This window comes from Chelmon rostratus, chromosome 11 (assembly GCF_017976325.1).
Source record: "Chelmon rostratus isolate fCheRos1 chromosome 11, fCheRos1.pri, whole genome shotgun sequence".
Taxonomy (NCBI): domain Eukaryota; kingdom Metazoa; phylum Chordata; class Actinopteri; order Chaetodontiformes; family Chaetodontidae; genus Chelmon; species Chelmon rostratus.
Window position 1 is genome coordinate 21,906,168 of NC_055668.1, and position 17,323 is coordinate 21,923,490.

A 17,323-nucleotide genomic window follows, 5' to 3' on the forward strand; every position below is an offset into this window, starting at 1 on the left:
TATTAGTTTTGCAGGTTTTTGGTCATAAACCCGAGTACTGGTGAAAGTCAGATGTTGCCGGAGGAGAAGAAGTCATGGGGGGGTCACCAAGTCTGCAGGATTAATCCTCAGGAGAACATGAATGCAACATGAATCCAAATTTAGCATTTTCACATCTAAAAAGCTAGTTGTTTTGGGGGGATTATTCTGTGTCTGGTTTATTGAATGTATGTTTGAACAAGGACAGACTCAAACATTCAACAAATCCTTTGAGGCCATATATGAAGTCCCTAAACAGGTTTCTTAGAACAAACACAGAATCTGTAGGGGGAGATAGGATGTCACCAAAGACTTCACGAGGAGGCCTGAAGTTTCTTATGTTTTAAAATGTCTAGAGAGTGATGCACAAAACTCTTTGTGGAGTATTTAACGGGAAGAAGCACAAAGAAAATAAGCTCAGCTTAGTACACCCTGCTTCACTCTCTTCAAGATGTCTTTCCCCTGCTGCCTCCCTCCTCAGCAGGAACATGTGATAGCCATCGAGGACGTCGAGCTGTTTCACTCAGGATGTCTCTGGAAAAGCATGTGGGCGATAATGATGGAGCGCGAGAGAGGGGAGGAGGAGGAGGAGGGAGAAAAGAGAAGAAAAAGAAGGTCCCCGAGGGCTTTTGGGGGCCTGCTAAGCAGCTCAACGGCTGCAAACAGCATCACAGTCCACATGTGCAAACATTTAAGATATCTGCTCGTGTAATGGGGTCAGCATGGCCCCTCTCTGGGTGCACAAAGCACCGGCGCTCACTTCCCAGTGAAGTTTACAGGAATGGGTGGCTTGTCCTGCACCAGTGCTGCGGTCTCATGTCCGAACATAGGCAGAATTTTGATGTTTTCCTCCGGACGACTGAGATTTTGTTGTCCGTTTGCACTGCTTCAGCCTGTTGTGTTTGGTTGTCAGGTCTAAATGGTCTGATAAACCCACACTGAGCTGAGAGGTCGCAGAAGTAAAGATTACAAGGAGCCAGATAATTGTTTAAGCATTGCCTGACTGAGTTCAAACCCTGCACCTGAGGTGGAGTGTGAGACTGCTGAGGAAAACATCCCTCTACTCCCACCCTGTGGAAAATGTTTTAGCTGATAAGAGTTTGTGCAACTAGTGAACCAGTAGAGAAAAATACTACAAATTCAGTCATTTTTGTCATAAAAGTCCTCCAGAAAGTTAATTGCAAGTAAATGTTTTAGCAGCTGAAAATACTCAAGCACCAAAAGTAGAAAAAGTGCTGACAGTGAAGAATGGTTTCTGTGTATTACCACGTGTTAACATGGTAATAAAACGCCCCCAAAAATAGACATTAAAATGAAATAAAACAAAAAAATAGAGCGATGGAGAGGTTGTTTTTTTTTTTTTTTTTTTTAACATTTTATCCAAAACAAGGCTTTCATTGAGACAACGCCACACCACAAGGTCCATTTAGTAGCTGTTCTGGAGCTCGTGGTCGTATCACACAATCAGTCCAGTTGTCATAAAATCCAAATTTTTTGGAGTATTTTGGCTGAAAAGCTGAGGTTCAAAGCTTGGTCATGACTAATTCTCTGTCTAGTTTGTCTAAAATTCACTGTGGAAATAACGCTTTTAGTCTAAGTACATGAAAAGAAGAAAAGTTAAGATTTTTTTTAACTACTAAATTAAACATAAAGGAGTGAAAAGTACAATATGTGCTTCTTAGTGGTAGTAAAGTCCCTGCAAACTGCACCAAAATATTTCAGTATTCCCACCTCTGCTGGAACCCGGCGATGCGCCTATTTGTGCTCTGATGGGGAGGAAACTTCAAACGGCGCTTCAGAGGTAACAGTTCAGGGTTAAGAGGGAAGTGGCAAGAGTCGAGGGATTAAAATGGAACCAGGCCGGAAGAGTCTGGGTGAGATCTTTATTTCAGGCACGGAAAGAGAGCCTCTTCCTCTGGTGGCGCCAGTCCTCTGCCACTGTTCCATTTCCTCTTCCTCCTCCTGGTCTGTGTGCTAAGGCTCAGCCACCTTCAAGCCTCCATCCTCTTCTCGGGTATCATCTATCAGCCCCTCTAACCTCCCTCCAGCTCTCTGCAAAAGAACTAGAGTTGCAAAGGTTAGTCCAATAATCGACTCATCAAGTCTCTCATTTTACAAGCAAAAATGTCAAATATTTTATGTTGCTGCATGTTACCAGGTTCTCAAATATAAGTTTTCGGCTTTTCCTTGTCTTACATTATGATAAACTGAGTACATTTGGGTTTGAGACTGTTAGCCAGACAAAAAAAAGACATCTGATGACGCCACATTGAGCTCAAGGAAATTGTGATTTTTCGCTGCTTTCAGATTTTTCTTCAAAAATAACTTCAACTTTTAAGTCACTTTATTCCAAACTTAAATAAAAAGCCATAAACAAGCAGTGCCCGGCTGCTCCAGTGCGATATCTAGATTTCCAGAGTAAAAACCTATGCTGATAACAAACCTCTGCTTCATTAAATACTATTTTCTTGTTGCAGAAATGAATGCTGCTGCACACATGTTAGTGTTACACAGTAGTGCAGTGTAAAGGAGGCAGAAGATAGATGATAGTCAAAGCTGAAACATAATCTAACATTAGCACAGTTATCCAAGGGTCATAAAGTCATCAACCTAACTCTGTAATATTGGTTAAATAGCAGGTCTTTCTTAAGTTTGCCAACATTGGCTAGCATTAGTTACCTGCTGGTCATACAGACCAGGTACGGCTGTAGCAGCAAAACACCTGAGTGTTTATTATTTTATGATTTCAACTATTTGTACTAAGAGAAGAAATTTGTTATTTCTTCTTTAAAAAGGGTTTTAAACAGTCTCGCTTTAATGCTGAGAGATGAGCACGAAATGTTTGGACAGGATGGCAGAGTTGGCTTCTTTGCTGATGTCGATTTGACAACTGACAAAACAATCCCAACTCACTGACGTCCACTAACTAGCTTCTTCTAGAGCTTTCAGCTGTATCACATGGTCTTCACCGGAGGAAGGGGCTCAGTTGTCATGGAGACAGATGTGTTGACATGTGAGCTCAGTATGTGTCTCAGCTGGGTTTGTTTTGTTCAAGTATTTTAATCTCAAACGTGCTAAAAATAAAACCATAATTAACAAGTGGTACAGTTGAAAGCTGAGGAAAAGGCTTGTAAGAGGGCCTTGAGTTTTGGTGAAACTGTTTCCGAGGTCAAGAGTGAGGAGCTTTCGCACATAATTTCTGTTTGGTGTCAGGTAATCAGATGATGGTGATGGCTGATGGAGGCTGGACAACAAGCCTCATCTGTGTACACTGAATGAAAGAACTGAATTAACTGTAGCAAGTAACAGCAGGTACACAGGATGCCTTCCAATCTTACTGCAAATGGTAAATTTTGCATTTAATTTTCACTGTAAATACATGAAAAGGATGGCCTGTACCCAACAAGCATGTTCATTACGTCTGGAGAACATGACTTGCAGGCCAGAGCGTCTCTGCAGCAACGCTTCATTTGTAATATTATGTTGTGACACATGTGATCCAGTTTGGATATTGCACTTGATCATATTGCAATTTTGATTAATAATTTTGTTTATCGTTCAGCCTTTCTTAAAACAACTTAAACTGCGAACAAGAGATGTGATTTTGAGAAATGAAATGATTACTTGGGCACAACTATGATTAAGAGTCGATAGTTTCAGACATTTTTTCATATTCACTGCTTCCTTTCTCAAATGTGAGACTTTATTGCTGACTGTTCACTGAGCATCTCTGGAGTTTGGACTGCTGGTCACTTAAAGTTTTTATTTGAGAACATCACTTTGTGCTCTGAGGGTTTTTTATGGACATTTTTACACTTTTTGGACAAAACAATAACAAAACTAGTCGAGGAATGAATCGATTATGAAATAATTGTCAGGTGCAGCAGTTTCATTAACTGATCTAATCAGCCTTAAATACTAGTTTGTAAAACAGGTCCGACACAAACGTCCTTATAAATCACTTTTCTTTATTTAAATCAGCGTTAGGCAGTTATGCTATGAACAACACAGGAAAATAAAAACAAAAACAGTGACAAAAAGAAAGACATTAAAACATGAGAGATCCAGTTAACATTAACTGCACTTGGCACTGGATAGACGTTCATGGAAAGAGGAAAAAAAAAACACATTTATCATACTCAAAATAGAAGTGCCTCCAGTAATCATTAAGTCGACCGTTGGGAGCGAAAGGCTGGAGAACGTAAAGATGGTCTCAACAGCATTTCAGCATCCACAAAATACCGTTTTATTTTCCCAGTTTTGAGTTGCTCTGCGCCCTGATTCAAATCCGTCTCATCGCTGACCTGCGACTGCCCCCCTGCTTTGGTGGACCTGAAGGAATACGACAGGTGAGGCGCTGTGGCGTCGTTAATATTGCTACAACTGATCACAGCCATTCATTCAGCTTGAGATTTACACCGAGAGAGGAGGCAGAGGCGAGGCTGACTGATGAGGAACAAATAGTATCACCCCCCCCCCATACACACACACACTCTCACACACACACACTCCATCATCATCATTGTTGTCGTCTCACCACCCACAAACCCCAAAGTACCGTCATACACCCGATGTCGAGCTCAGGGGCTGTCCTTTGTGTATTTGTCCCTTTTATAAATCAACCATCAATTCTTCATAAAAACATGGAGGAACTTCTGTTACCACAATACACTCCATTTACAATGGTAGTAGTGCACAGCAACGAAAGAAAAAGTCAATGGAAAAACAAAAATTAAAAGATACAAATTGAACTCATACATCCCACAAAAAAAGGAAAAGCAAAACAAAAAGTAATCCCTCTCCCACAAAAGAAAAGTCATGATATCGTTTATAAAAACCGACATAAAAATGTGATCAGTCCTCGCTCACCTGGAACAGATGCTGAAAGCGGCCCGTGGCTGTTTGAGGTGGACCCTGATTGTGATATAACAGACGCTTACGAGCTGCTGAGAAACTTTGCATCGATGTATCCTCTCTGGAGGAAACCGTCTGAAACGCTCGCTGCAGCGTTCACCTGCCGAATTTAATTCACAACAAACCTATTTGCAGGTAACCGTGCAGAGTTAACATTCACCGCTCTGGTTTTAACCTTCTCCAGCAGAAAATCAGACTCCAAAATACACCAGCAAGGCAATATTAACCCTTTAAATTTGTTGTTTAGGTAAAGGAGAGGTTTCAGTGTAAATCTGCAAAAGATGGAATTGGTGCTCGGGGCTTGCAAGGAGAAGAGTGAGCCAATCCCAAACCAGGAGAGGAGAGAGGAGAGAGGAGACAGAGGAGGAGACAGAGGAGGAGACAGAGGAGGAGAGCAGGGAGGTGACGGCTCGATTTCCTCTGATGTTTGAGGAGTGTCAAGAACCGAAAGAGAGAGGAGGAGGGATAAATAGATATATACTCTGCAATGTGGGCGAGGGGGAAATGTGTGTATGCTGTGTGAGTGTGTGTGTGTGTGTGTGTGTGTGTGTGTACGTGTGTACGTGTCTGTCCGTCCAGTGCTTTATCTGACGGTGACTCCGAGTTTTTCCAGCACGCGGACTCCTTTCTCCTGATACTCCTCCCGGGTCAGCCAGAAGTTGTCCTTGTCCTTCATGATGTCGGCCAGCACGGCTCCGCCCAGGAACACCATGTGCTTTCGCCTGGGAGGATCCTCGATCCGGATCTTAAATTTCTACAAGACGCGGGGACACAGAGACACATAAGAGGGTCCCATGTGACAAAGACAGGTCCTGTAGTCTACGAGCCTCAGTGTTTTGTTTTTCCTCGGCTTGGTATAATTAAGATCAGAATGTTTGTCTGATCACTAGGAACTTAACTTTGCACAGTTTCTGTCTGGAGATTTGCATCAAAGTTGGTTCTGGGGGCCTAAACCTTTTTTGGATGAAACTGAATGAAACGCTTCTTAAGGCTTTTCCAACACCAGCAGATACCTTGCTGGTGTTTGTACATTCAAATCAAAATTTGGAACTGCTCCCAGGGCAAACGCAAGAACAACTGTCATTACTTCAGTGCCCAGGGCAGCTTGGCTCAACCAGCATTAGCAACAAGATATAGCATTAAACAGCTGGAGGCTAACGCCAAAAACTCCAAACTTCAAATATTGCATCATAACTGAAATGTGACAACAGAAAAGCCAATTGGCGGGACAAAACTATATCTCTTTTTATTGTCATTTGCATTAACGCAAGTCCAACATTCACTCTCTTTTAGCTCTGTTTTGGTCTCCACCAGCTCCTGAGGAAAATTTATGAAGACAGCTGCCTGCTACGTGTACAATCAACACAAATGAAACAAAACAGCATCATTTTAGATCGCTATGCTAAAAGAGGAACAGCAGAGTAAAACCTCTCTGATAATTATATGAGGGTTTGCTACTATGAGTGACACATGTCACATTACAGAGACATAAGATCTTTAGTTAATCTAAATATATTGATCAGCAGCTTTAATGTGATACTCCACTCAAAATCAGCTTGGAAGGTGGCTTCAGTTCGTCAGATACAACTGACCAGACTTACAAGAAGCATCAAAACATTAATGCAAACTTCTCAGACCACTCCTGCCACACAACCCACCTCTCTGCTCCGTCCGTCTGCTCACTATGCTCCAAACACTCATATTTTCACCAAATAGGGCTAAAGACACAGCTTCTGTTTGTTGCTCACGTGGCTAGCTGTCTAAACGTAGTTGCATGCAACAAACAAACGGCTAATGGTGCAAAGCCACAAATGAAGCTGGTGTATTTAGCCATATTTTAAGAGTTAGGGAAATTAAATCGAGCATCTGGAATAGCAGAGAACAGGAATAACCAGCAGGCATAGTTTAGAAAGTTTGTCTTGATAGCTCTGTTCCCCATTTGTTAACAGTGGAATCTACTGTAACCAACATGAATTACAGCCTCTGCTCTCCATGAAAGAGTAAACTACGTTTTTAACAGTCATCAAGCCGAGTCTGTCTTGTTACAGACTGCACACATTTGATTATCGTTTCATGAAAGATATGTGTGAAAAACAGGACGGCTACATATAAAGACTCCCATTCCAAAAAGATGAACAGTCTCAGAAACAGGCTGCAGTTGTGGACAGAAAAGTAAAGCACATAATGACTCGCTTTTAACCCTCATGAGTCATCTGCAGACCTTTGTTTACAAAATAGTTCTGTGTAAGATCATCTGTCTCTCTGAGATACTCACGTGGAAATATCATGTAGTGATATTTTTCCAAAACAAATATTTATCATTGGGAAGTGAAGCTCACATTTGTTGTTATTAAAGTGCTCTGTTTAAGTTAAGTGACTGTCTGTTAACCTCTGGCACCGCCTGGTGGTGGTCTGCATACACTGCACCAAGTTAAGACTAAAGATTTAATGATCAACATTGCTCCTTGCACGTGTGTTCGAGACAGACACGGCTCAAGTAGTAGCAGCACATAATACAAGGCTTTTAATTTTTGCAAATGTGAACTCCCAGTGTGTGGGATTTAACGTCATCGGGACAAAGGAGATACTGTCAAGTGTCAGTCACCGTTCACACACTGAACTCACTCAAATACATTCCCTTTCTGGCACTTTACTGCTCTCTCACATGTGGAAGACCTCGCCCAGGCCAACTTAAACAAACCCAGAGAATCAGCTGGAAATAGTAATTCACACCAAGTGAAAGGCCTGGTGCAATAAAGTCAGACTTTGGCTCATCTGTGTGTTGAACTTGACCTCCTTTAAGACGACATTGATCACAGTGCAACCAATACTAACCGAGCTCTATTCTGAGCTGAAATTAATGTTGTATGACCTGTGAGCGCACATCTGAACAGTTTCAGCTCAGTGTAATTATAAATGAGGTGTTGATATCTTACCGAAAGCTTGTCCACGTCTCCCTTGAGCACACGCTCCAGGTACAGCTGCTTGAGTTCCCTCTCCAGGCGAGAAGGCAGGCCCGGGTACATGGTGGATCCTCCTGATAACACGATGTGTTTGTAGAACTCAGGCCTGACGACAGGAGGACACAGAGAAGGTTGAGAACAGGGAGAGACCAAACAATGTGCAGACAGGAAGAGAAGAAGAAGCATCTTAAAATAATACAATAATTCTAGTTGCTTTCCCAGCCGCCATATTTCACCGAGTTTGCACAGACCCCAGGTAAACTAGGGACTCCTTTGTGGAAGCTTATGGGGATGCGAATAAAGAATGAAGATAAAAATACTGACTACAAGCATTTTTTTATATTTCTACTCTTTTACATGCCCAAATATAAATTTTCATACTTTCCATACAGAGTTCTGGTGTGCAAGAAATATTTAGTTTGATGTCCAAAACCCTCTATTGCATCAGTGGGAGCTCTGCTGGGTCGACACCACCGTTTTGCATATTTCCATCTGTGTGTGTGCTGTGACTTAATGTTGTGTATTATTTGTGCAAGAGCGCTCTCAGTTAAGTATACATCAATGCATCAGCCCATCTTTATTGACAGCACAGAGTGCCTGTGCACTTTCGTTAGCCTCACCTGGTGTCTATATCGGCTGCCTGGATGGTGTTGAAGAGGAGCTCGGCCACTCCGACGCCCTCCACGTTGATGAGGTGGGGCTGGAACAGAGCCTCCGGGGCCTCAAACCGCTCTCCTCCCACCTTGATCACACGACCATCTGGCAGCTGGAGATGTGTAGGAGGGATGAGATGAAAAGAGAAGGAAAAAAGAAAATATGACACCACTGAAGAGCTAAGATCTAATGTATGACTCAACAGAGAGTCATAAATCTTCAATGTAAGAATCAAGAATGATACTGCTCAATGGATGCTTGTGATGTATGAAAGGAAGTCATAACTTCTCAATAAGCCTTTTAAAACAAAGATTTATGTGTGTTTACTGCAGTTTGAAAATAAAGTCCTACAACACTCTGGTAGTACTGCACAGCAAGTTGAAGCACAAAGAGTGTAGGCTCCGAACTGAGCAGAGTGAATGTGTGCGACTATAAAAAGGCTTCATTCAGACGAGGGCAGTGGGAGGAAGTGGAGCCCAGCCACCGCCGCAAAGTGGCTGCACAGGAAATGATGTAACACACAGTTCAGGCCCCTTCGGCCACAGTTACATTGCCCTCCTTGTTTCGGCACACTCGTGCACACAAAACCGTACTTACACATACATGTTCACACACCTACACACACACGGTCGCCTACACTAACCCAAACACTCATGGTCAGTGAGCTCTGAGACACAACATGTGCTCGGTAAGGCGTGCAGCAACACAGACTTCAGGAGCTGCGTTTAGATTCTGTGGTTCCCAGTGCAGGGAAAAGGGCCTTGGAAAGAAAAGCAAGGCTGGTGGAGGAGCGCTGCACCCCCATATGTTTGAGTCCCAGAGAAAACAGTTAGTCAGCAGCACTGCCCTGTCCTGAAGCGGCCAACAGAGCCGACAACGGGCATGTGGTAGTCTACTTAGCTCAGTGCTGAAGCAGATTTAGTTACCCCATTAGTTCTGATTACTTCAAAATACTGCCACTTTTGAATAACAAGCCTTTGAGAGGGAATTCTTTCTACTATTATTAGCAGAAACTTGTGTGCATGTGGTGTGCATAAAAATAACTCATTTTACATTTAAAAAAAAACAAAACACAACAAAAATGAGAATCCCCTGAGGCCGGGAAATACGTTATGTATTTTTAATGGCTAAGCTAAAAAAAGCTACTGCTTAATGTGTTTAAGAAAATTTAGATGAGTAAATTTAATGTTTTTTAGCAGCTATTGCGCATTTGTTTTCTAAAAATGAATACATGCTTTGTCCTCTTTACCCTTACACGCAGTCTCACTGTGTCCTGACTGGTTTTCTTGAGCGCAGGTATCTGATTTAGTTCATTCCTCTATTTCTTTCATAAGAGATGTTCTTTTTTTAATTATTGTATTTATTAGACAGGAGACAGCAGTGAGTGGGATGACATGGCATGTGTCTAGGAATGTTGGGCCACCGCAATCATCCAAAGGGAGACATGTTGGAGTTTAATAAAACTGCAGAAATGATCTATTATATGTTCTCCCTTTGGGTCTTCATTTAAATATTTGCATTATCCATTATGGCGTGTCTCTTCTTTATCCAGTTCATTTTCCCCTATACATTGCATAAAATGTCCATGTGGGGGCAGCAAGCTGTTTTAAGCCTGGCCACACACTGGCTACTGTGTCTGCACACCTAATGAAGGTTACATAGTGAGCTCAGCAGCAGTTCAACAACTATGTGAATCAACTCTCACAAACAGGTACAAGAAGCGATATCCTAAACTTTGTCTTCAAGGATTAATATAGGGACTGTACCAACAACCTGTGTACTGATGCCCTCTGTGGTCCAATACGTTTTTATTAAAATAACGTCCAATTAAATCTACATGAATTGAAGCAGATTTGTGTTTAATCTTGAAAATATACACATGTGAGTACCCACCGTGTATGATTCCACCAGCACGGTGGTCTCCAGCGCCAGCTTCTGCTCCTGCTCGATGTTGTAGCCCACATAGCACAACTTCTCCTTCATCATGCGCACCGTCTCGAAGTCTGCAGAGTGGTTGAAGGCATAGCCCCTCAACAACAACAACTGCATCCAGAGAGGGAGGGAGGGAGGGAGAGGACAGTGGAATCAGAACAAGGATCAGGAGGGTCAAACAGCAACATTCTTTATAGTGACTGCTGAGACTTCTCAATCTGTTCATTTAAACAGGAGCTAGTGGTAGTGCTACAAGCCTTCTAAAATGAAGACCACTGCTTTATTTTACAAAGAAGATGATGTCTGTTTCCCCTTCTTAAAACAGTCTACCAAACAGACTGATATGATTACAACCCATTTAAAGATACTGAACTCCAACATATTTGTTACATTAAACATTGAATGAATTTGATACCTTGATTTGCAAGTGGAATGATGGTGCTGCAGTGCATTATGATGGAGTCTCATTATCTAGAATCTAGCATCTTTTTCTTGTGTTCTTTGTAAGTCTGTATCACACCGAGAGACTGTCATGTCTGACTGAATACCTTGATGAGGTAGCGGGTGATGTCCCTGCCTGCAATGTCCAGGCGTCTTGTCAGGTGGGGCAGGCTGAAGCCCTCATAAACTGGGCAGATGTGTGTCACACCGTCGCCCGAGTCCACCACCACACCGGTCAGAAGGCCTAAAACGCACACAATATACAGTTAATAATCTACGATTCTATCAATATGGGTGTGTTTGTTTCTGAAATTTATCCATTGTGTGCTTTTTGGGCTACTGATTGTTAGCCTTGTTGGCTGGGTAAACACGCAAAAACTGGAACGATAACACATGTAATTAACTGCTAATAATTGTTCACAAGTTGGTTAGAAACTCAGAGACAGAATGGTGGAGCAGCAAACGACCTCATGCAGGGCTGTGAGTAGAAACAGACTGACTGTACGTGCAAACAGCTTCAGAGTTCACCTGACCCTGCTTGAAACAGCACACAGGTGGTTGTATTAACACACCGCAGCACTTCAGATCATGTCAGGATATCGTGTCACTGCAGTAATGTTCATGTGACTGTCTAGACTCTCTGGCACAAAGAATATCACATCTGGTATCTAAGTAGTCTCATAAAACAAATCTTTGCACAAACCGTTTGACAAAGGTGTGGTAGTTAAAAGCTGCCAGAGAAGAATATTCTACAATTTAAATAAAAAGCCTTCTGTCTCTGACCTGGTACACGGTTACAACACAGACATAATTCTGGTATCAGGGCAATCTAATTAGTGGGTGAGTGGTTTGGAAGAGGTTTGATATGGAAGCTGGAAGTCAATAGCAAAATGTTAATGTGTCTCTTGATTCAATTTGCAATACAAACATATGTGTCTTCTTACCTTGGGCGTACAGTGTCAGCACAGCCTGAATAGCAATGTAGACTCCTGCGAACTGGTAGGTCTCAAACATCACCTGCAAGAGACGCCAGAAAACATCAGACAGACTGTTCAAACAAACTCATTTCTCCTTTACCGCAAAAATACCTTTAAGCTGAACACACACAGAAATCAACGTAAACATGCCTCAATGATTTTTTCGCGGTTCTTGGTGGGGTTCATGGGCGGCTCGGTCAGCAGAATCTTGCAGTTGCGGGAGTCAATGTTGAGCTTCTCTGGGCCGAAGGTGTAGTCCCACAGGTGCTTCATGTCATCCCAGTTCCTGACGATGCCGTTCTCCATGGGGTAGTTGACTTCCAGCATGGAGCGCAGCTCGCTGGCCTCGTCACCCACCATCAGGTCCTGGTAGGGTGAGGTCAAAGTTCAACACAGATAAATATTTAGATGCAGTGTGGTCCCCCATGTCTGAAACCCAGTTTGGATCATTTAGGGTCACTGGGAGTAGGGATGAGCACTGAGTATTGGTTTAGGGCAATAAAATCAGCACTTTCAACTTGCCCTTTGGTCTGCTGGTCTCATAAAATCAGATTAACTGGATCATCAAGCTTTCACTCGCCCTGAGACGAGTCATCTGTTAGATGAGGACAGATGCATTCATGGCTTCGCCCTAAATAGCGTTTCACTTTAAAACTCAGTTACCCAGCATGCACAACAAGCCATTATTTTCCATGCAGCTACACCTGGAAACACTTGTGTTTCCCTCTAGCTACAGTAAACCACTTGTTTTAGTACCATTCAACTAGCTGCATGCAAGGCAGCCTGGCAATGTAAACAACCGCTGGGTTAGAGCTCAGTGTTAGCCACACAGTCAAGCATCTCACGTTCCATTTGGAGACATCAAAAGCCTACTGAAGGCAGCCATTTTATGGGTTCATCCTGTGTGCTTTGGCATTAACAAAGTACCAGTCACAGGCATCGTCTCCATGTGGTCTCAATAAAAAAAAAAGAAGTAAAAAGCAAAACAGAATAACAGATGTGCTTCCGTCTCCAACTTCCAGCTGTCTGCCATGCTTCTTTGAGTTTGGGCACTTCCTCTGCACTTGTAAAGGTGAGCCGCTCGCAGATACTGAAGCAAATGCTCTGAATTGGACATTCTTGAATAAAATATATTTGTGGCGTCACAAAAGTAAAGTAAATAGATCTGTGATGCATATAGATACACAACATTTATCATTGGCACTAAAACGTTCTAGCAACAGCTGACATTTTAAGCTCTTTTTAGCTGAAAATTGCTGTGATTATTCCAGGCCTTATATAGCAGCAGGATTGGGGGGGGGGTGTAGCTGTCAGGATGCAGCAGCAGATCAGAGACTCTTAAAATGGAATCAGTCCAAAATCTCTTTTAGCACTCCATCGATAACAGCTGGCCAATGATTCATCACAGCCTTTTCTGTTCACTATCAGCCTGGAGAGAGGAGTGCATTAACATAGGGGCTGTACATCTGACTCTCCGCCACTCATTTCACCAACAACACCCAAAATCAACGTCAAAAACCAGCAAACAATTTTGGATGTAGAAAAATTTAATTAACGTGTATGTAAAAAAAATGATAGAAAACAAAGAAAAAACACACACACAAAAAAAAAAAACTAAGAAAGAGAGCTTAACTTTCAGTTTAGATCGAAACATGACACAACTCTCCGGAGCAGGCAAGAACAGGAGGCACACACCAACCTGAACTTACCATCTTCTGGGCATTCTACTTCACCGTGGGGGAACAAAACATAGAGGAAGAGGAGGGTAGATATTAAAAAAAAAAAAGGTGAATAAACAAAAGAACGGGAGAAAGACAAAGATAGGCTTCATGCTAAAATAATGGGAAACTGTCATTTACTGACGCTTAGACTTCTGTTGCCGAATCAACTGATCTAAATGGGCTCAGGAACACTTTGTAACACCGCTGTCAGTAAACACAGTTTGTCTGCAAATGACTGGATTCTGATTTTTCTTCTGTTTTACACAGTTTTCAATTTTTCTGGAATCAGAGTTGTAAATTACTGTATCTACTCAAATATTTCATATATCCAGGAACACACTTGAGATTCTCTTGTTTGTACTAGAACGATGTCTAAAAGGTAGGGCTTGTGAAAAGAGGACTGATTCAGAGCTCGACTGCAAACTCTTCTTGGGGCTCACTACAAAATTGCAACAGATCTTTACCAGTGAAACGAGACTGTGGCATTGATGTGCTTATATTAAAAACTGATTTTTCTCTGTTTCCAGATCAGATTTCTGTCTCATCACGGAGACAGACTTGAAATCAAAACTTCACAGTGAGACAAAACAATAATTCAAGGAACGTCAGGTGGACCAGTTCTTACCTTGATCTCAATGTTTCCGACTTTGGCAGTCGAGCGAATGATGGGCCTCCCAACAAGCGCAGGGAAGATGTGCTCTGGGAAGTTGGAGCCTGCATAGCCGCACTTGACAAACTAAAGGAGGCAAGAAAACCAGAGCACAGAGGAAGTGATGAGGAAATACATTTAACTACTGATGAGATAAACTGTGCAGCAAGACGACTTCACCGCCATCCTGCTGATAACTTATCTGTCTAAAGGCTTATTTAGCATTTAGACAGATAAAAATGTAACCGCAAACGCAACAATCACAGAACCTCCATGTATGTACTGTATGTGAAGGAATATGAACATCTGTGGAAACCACAATAGTACCTTAAAATCGTTTAAGGTTGATCTACAGCTTTTAACTGTTTCATCTTACTAAAGTCATTAAGCATATTTTTGGTGAATGTATCAATTCCTCAAATCTTCAAATTCAAATGTTCAAAATGTCTAATAAGATGTTAATATGACGGGGCTGACACTAACAAAAATCATGATAATGTGTCTGATAGCTGTGTACCATGATACACCTGTATAAATCAATAATCTGAGAGCATTTTACAGAAAATGTTCAACCACAGAGACAATCATTAATACTGAGTGGACATAAAGACCAAGCAGGTCGAGCTATTTACTGTTCACTGCACAGAGCAACAAAAGGTACATGAGCTCAGAGAATCACTGAAATGTAAGACAGTCTGTAAAACCAGGACGAGATCGCATCTAAATTGTATCGTGGTACTTTGACAAGTGAAATCCCAGACAAGATTTCGGATTAGAATACTGATATCATGTCAACATTTTGTTCAGTTCTAATCAACACATTTTCCCTTGCGTACTGCAACACACACGGTCCTCTGCAATGCTTTAATAATAGTTTTAACACTGCTGTTAAGTGTGTGCCTGTTATCACAACATTACATATATATAGCATATACACTCAGTGGTACACATGTGCACACACGGACACACATTTTTGTACTATTACAACCTCAAACAACATAAAAATGAAAGAATGTGAGTTAGTGATTATGCCAGTGTCACTGGTTGATAGAACTAATTAAACCTTAAGAATCAGCGCACACAGCTCTCTCCATTATAAGAACAACAGGTGAAACAAACCGATTCTGTCTGTAGAAATGTAAATTCAAATCAGCGGCTGCATAATTAATCATCTTACAGAGAGCCAGTTCAACTTCTACAGTGCCATATATATTAGTTAACCAAACAATTCAAAGATGTATTTCATCTTGTTTTGCAGCTGCATGTTCAATTATGTGAATTAACAGTGGCCTCAGATGCAAAAAAAAAAAAAAAAAAAAAACAGCATGCATGAGGGCTCTGAAAATAAGTTGGTGACATATGAGGCTGCGGTTCAGACTCTTCTCACTTCCTCTTGACTTCTCAGTTCAAACCTGATGCATGGCCCTCTTTTTAAGCTCTTGAAAAAGTCACATCTCAAAAAAACTTATTAGTCACCGCCATGCTGAGCCAGCATCCTCTTTGACTGCTGACACTGTTCAGAAAGGATGTACCTACTATCCAACAGTGGCAGTGTGTGAACTGACTGACTCCTTAACATAAACACAGATCAGCAAAGTGTGTGTTATCTGCTGGATGAGGTAGAAACTGCTCGTATTGTCCACCCACCACAGCAGCTTAAAAAACCACCCAAATCCACCATCCTTGTGGACCACTGAACCCCCCAGCTGGGTTGTGACCAACGTTTTTCCTCAGTGGTGCAGATATGACCGGTCGTTATTTCCCCACTTTATTTAGGACTATTTCGAGTTACCTCTTATTCGACACTCACAATTTCCCGAGGTTTTTGTCAACCCGACAAAAGCCCTGATCTATCCAGTGAAATCATGCAAAACCAGAACTGAGAGGGGACGAATACATAAGTGGACAAAGTAAGCGGTGTGGTATTTTCAAGGCTCAAAGACCTTGCTAACCGCAAGTTATGTGCCATTTGTATCCGGGAAGTTGACGCTAGCTGCTGTACAGGAAAACATTAAGGTGTTTCCTCAATTAACCTGACACGGCCTAGCTAACACCTAGCCGCCGTTGGGTATCAGTACAAAAATTTAGCCACTTTAATTAAATCAAAATTACACCGTCAATAGCTCTGCAAAGTCGGCACCGTTTGCAAAACACATCGCTGAAATGACCGACGCAGCTGCCAGACTGGAACGTATATAGCAGACAGCCAGCTGTTAAATGCTAGCAGTAAACTAGCAGGTTAGCTAGCTGCCTTAGCGTAGTAACGGTTGGTAGCAAATGAACAGTTACTCGTCTGCCTTAATTTTGGGGGTAGTGTCGATGTGAGACCTGTTGTCAGAGCGGTCTACTCAGCTTTTATCCTGACATTTACGCTCACTCTGCGTGCTATTTCCGTGCCTGGTCTGGATGAATGAAAATTCGCTTGCTAACTGGCTAGCTAGCTACCCACCCAGTTCAACGATAGCTAGCTTGGACGCTGACAGCCCCACTTCCTGTTTCAGCAAATCGTTCGACATAATGGCGCCGTTTAAAGCAAGCCGTGAACCGATAGCGTGTCAAACCAGAACGGCAAACTTACCCCGGTTCCATTGTCACAGACCACCACTTTCCTTCCCTGGCTGTCCATTGTGTAAAAGCCCAGTTGCCGCTGAACCTCCCTCAACTTTCTTCGGCAAGCCGGAAGGAAGACACACCAACCCGGCCGAGAGGAGGAAGGGAAGGGTGCTCATCCGGTGTGAGACAGAGCCGCTCAAATGTCAGTCACTCCCCTCGAGATACAAGTTCAACTCCTGACCTTAAAATCTCATATTTTACAATCACAACAAATGAATTGACTTAGTGATATAACCAACGTTATCTAAAATCCTGATCTGTCTACGTTTGCAATATCGTCTCATTTAATTTCATGCAACACGTAAAAACAATCAGGTGAGACAAGCTTCTCATCTGGCTGAAATTCTTATTTCCTAGAACAGTCTGGATCTTCAAAATCTTAAAACAAATTGGACTATTGTTAATAGTTAAATAACTTAATAAAGCTGGAAGGAAAAAAAA

The 17,323-nt window shown here is 42.1% G+C and overlaps 1 protein-coding gene across 1 annotated transcript; it reads right to left on the reverse strand.

The window, feature by feature from the left end:
* Window positions 1-3,966: 3,966 nt before the first annotated feature.
* Window positions 3,967-16,976, reverse strand: LOC121613613 (actin-related protein 2-B-like). The gene is made up of 9 exons (XM_041947109.1): window positions 16,848-16,976; window positions 14,246-14,356; window positions 12,050-12,265; window positions 11,867-11,939; window positions 11,030-11,166; window positions 10,443-10,592; window positions 8,516-8,661; window positions 7,869-8,001; window positions 3,967-5,686 (listed from the first exon to the last, which is right to left on the reverse strand). Exons 1-9 carry the CDS (start codon window positions 16,893-16,895, stop codon window positions 5,516-5,518), a joined length of 1,185 nt encoding a protein of 394 aa, XP_041803043.1. The 5' UTR covers window positions 16,896-16,976; the 3' UTR covers window positions 3,967-5,515.
* Window positions 16,977-17,323: the final 347 nt, after the last annotated feature.

What these genes read in the sequence shown, in the direction of transcription:
- LOC121613613 (XM_041947109.1), bottom strand. Translation starts at nt 16,895, where the DNA reads ATGGACAGCCAGGGAAGGAAAGTGGTGGTCTGTGACAATGGAACCGGG. An exon ending in TCGGAAACATTGAGATCAAG is followed by an intron (nt 12,266 to 14,245) that starts GTAAGAACTGGT and finishes TCACCCTACCAG; the next exon opens with GACCTGATGGTGGGTGACGA. An exon ending in TCACCCGCTACCTCATCAAG is followed by an intron (nt 10,593 to 11,029) that starts GTATTCAGTCAG and finishes CTCTGGATGCAG; the next exon opens with TTGTTGTTGTTGAGGGGCTA.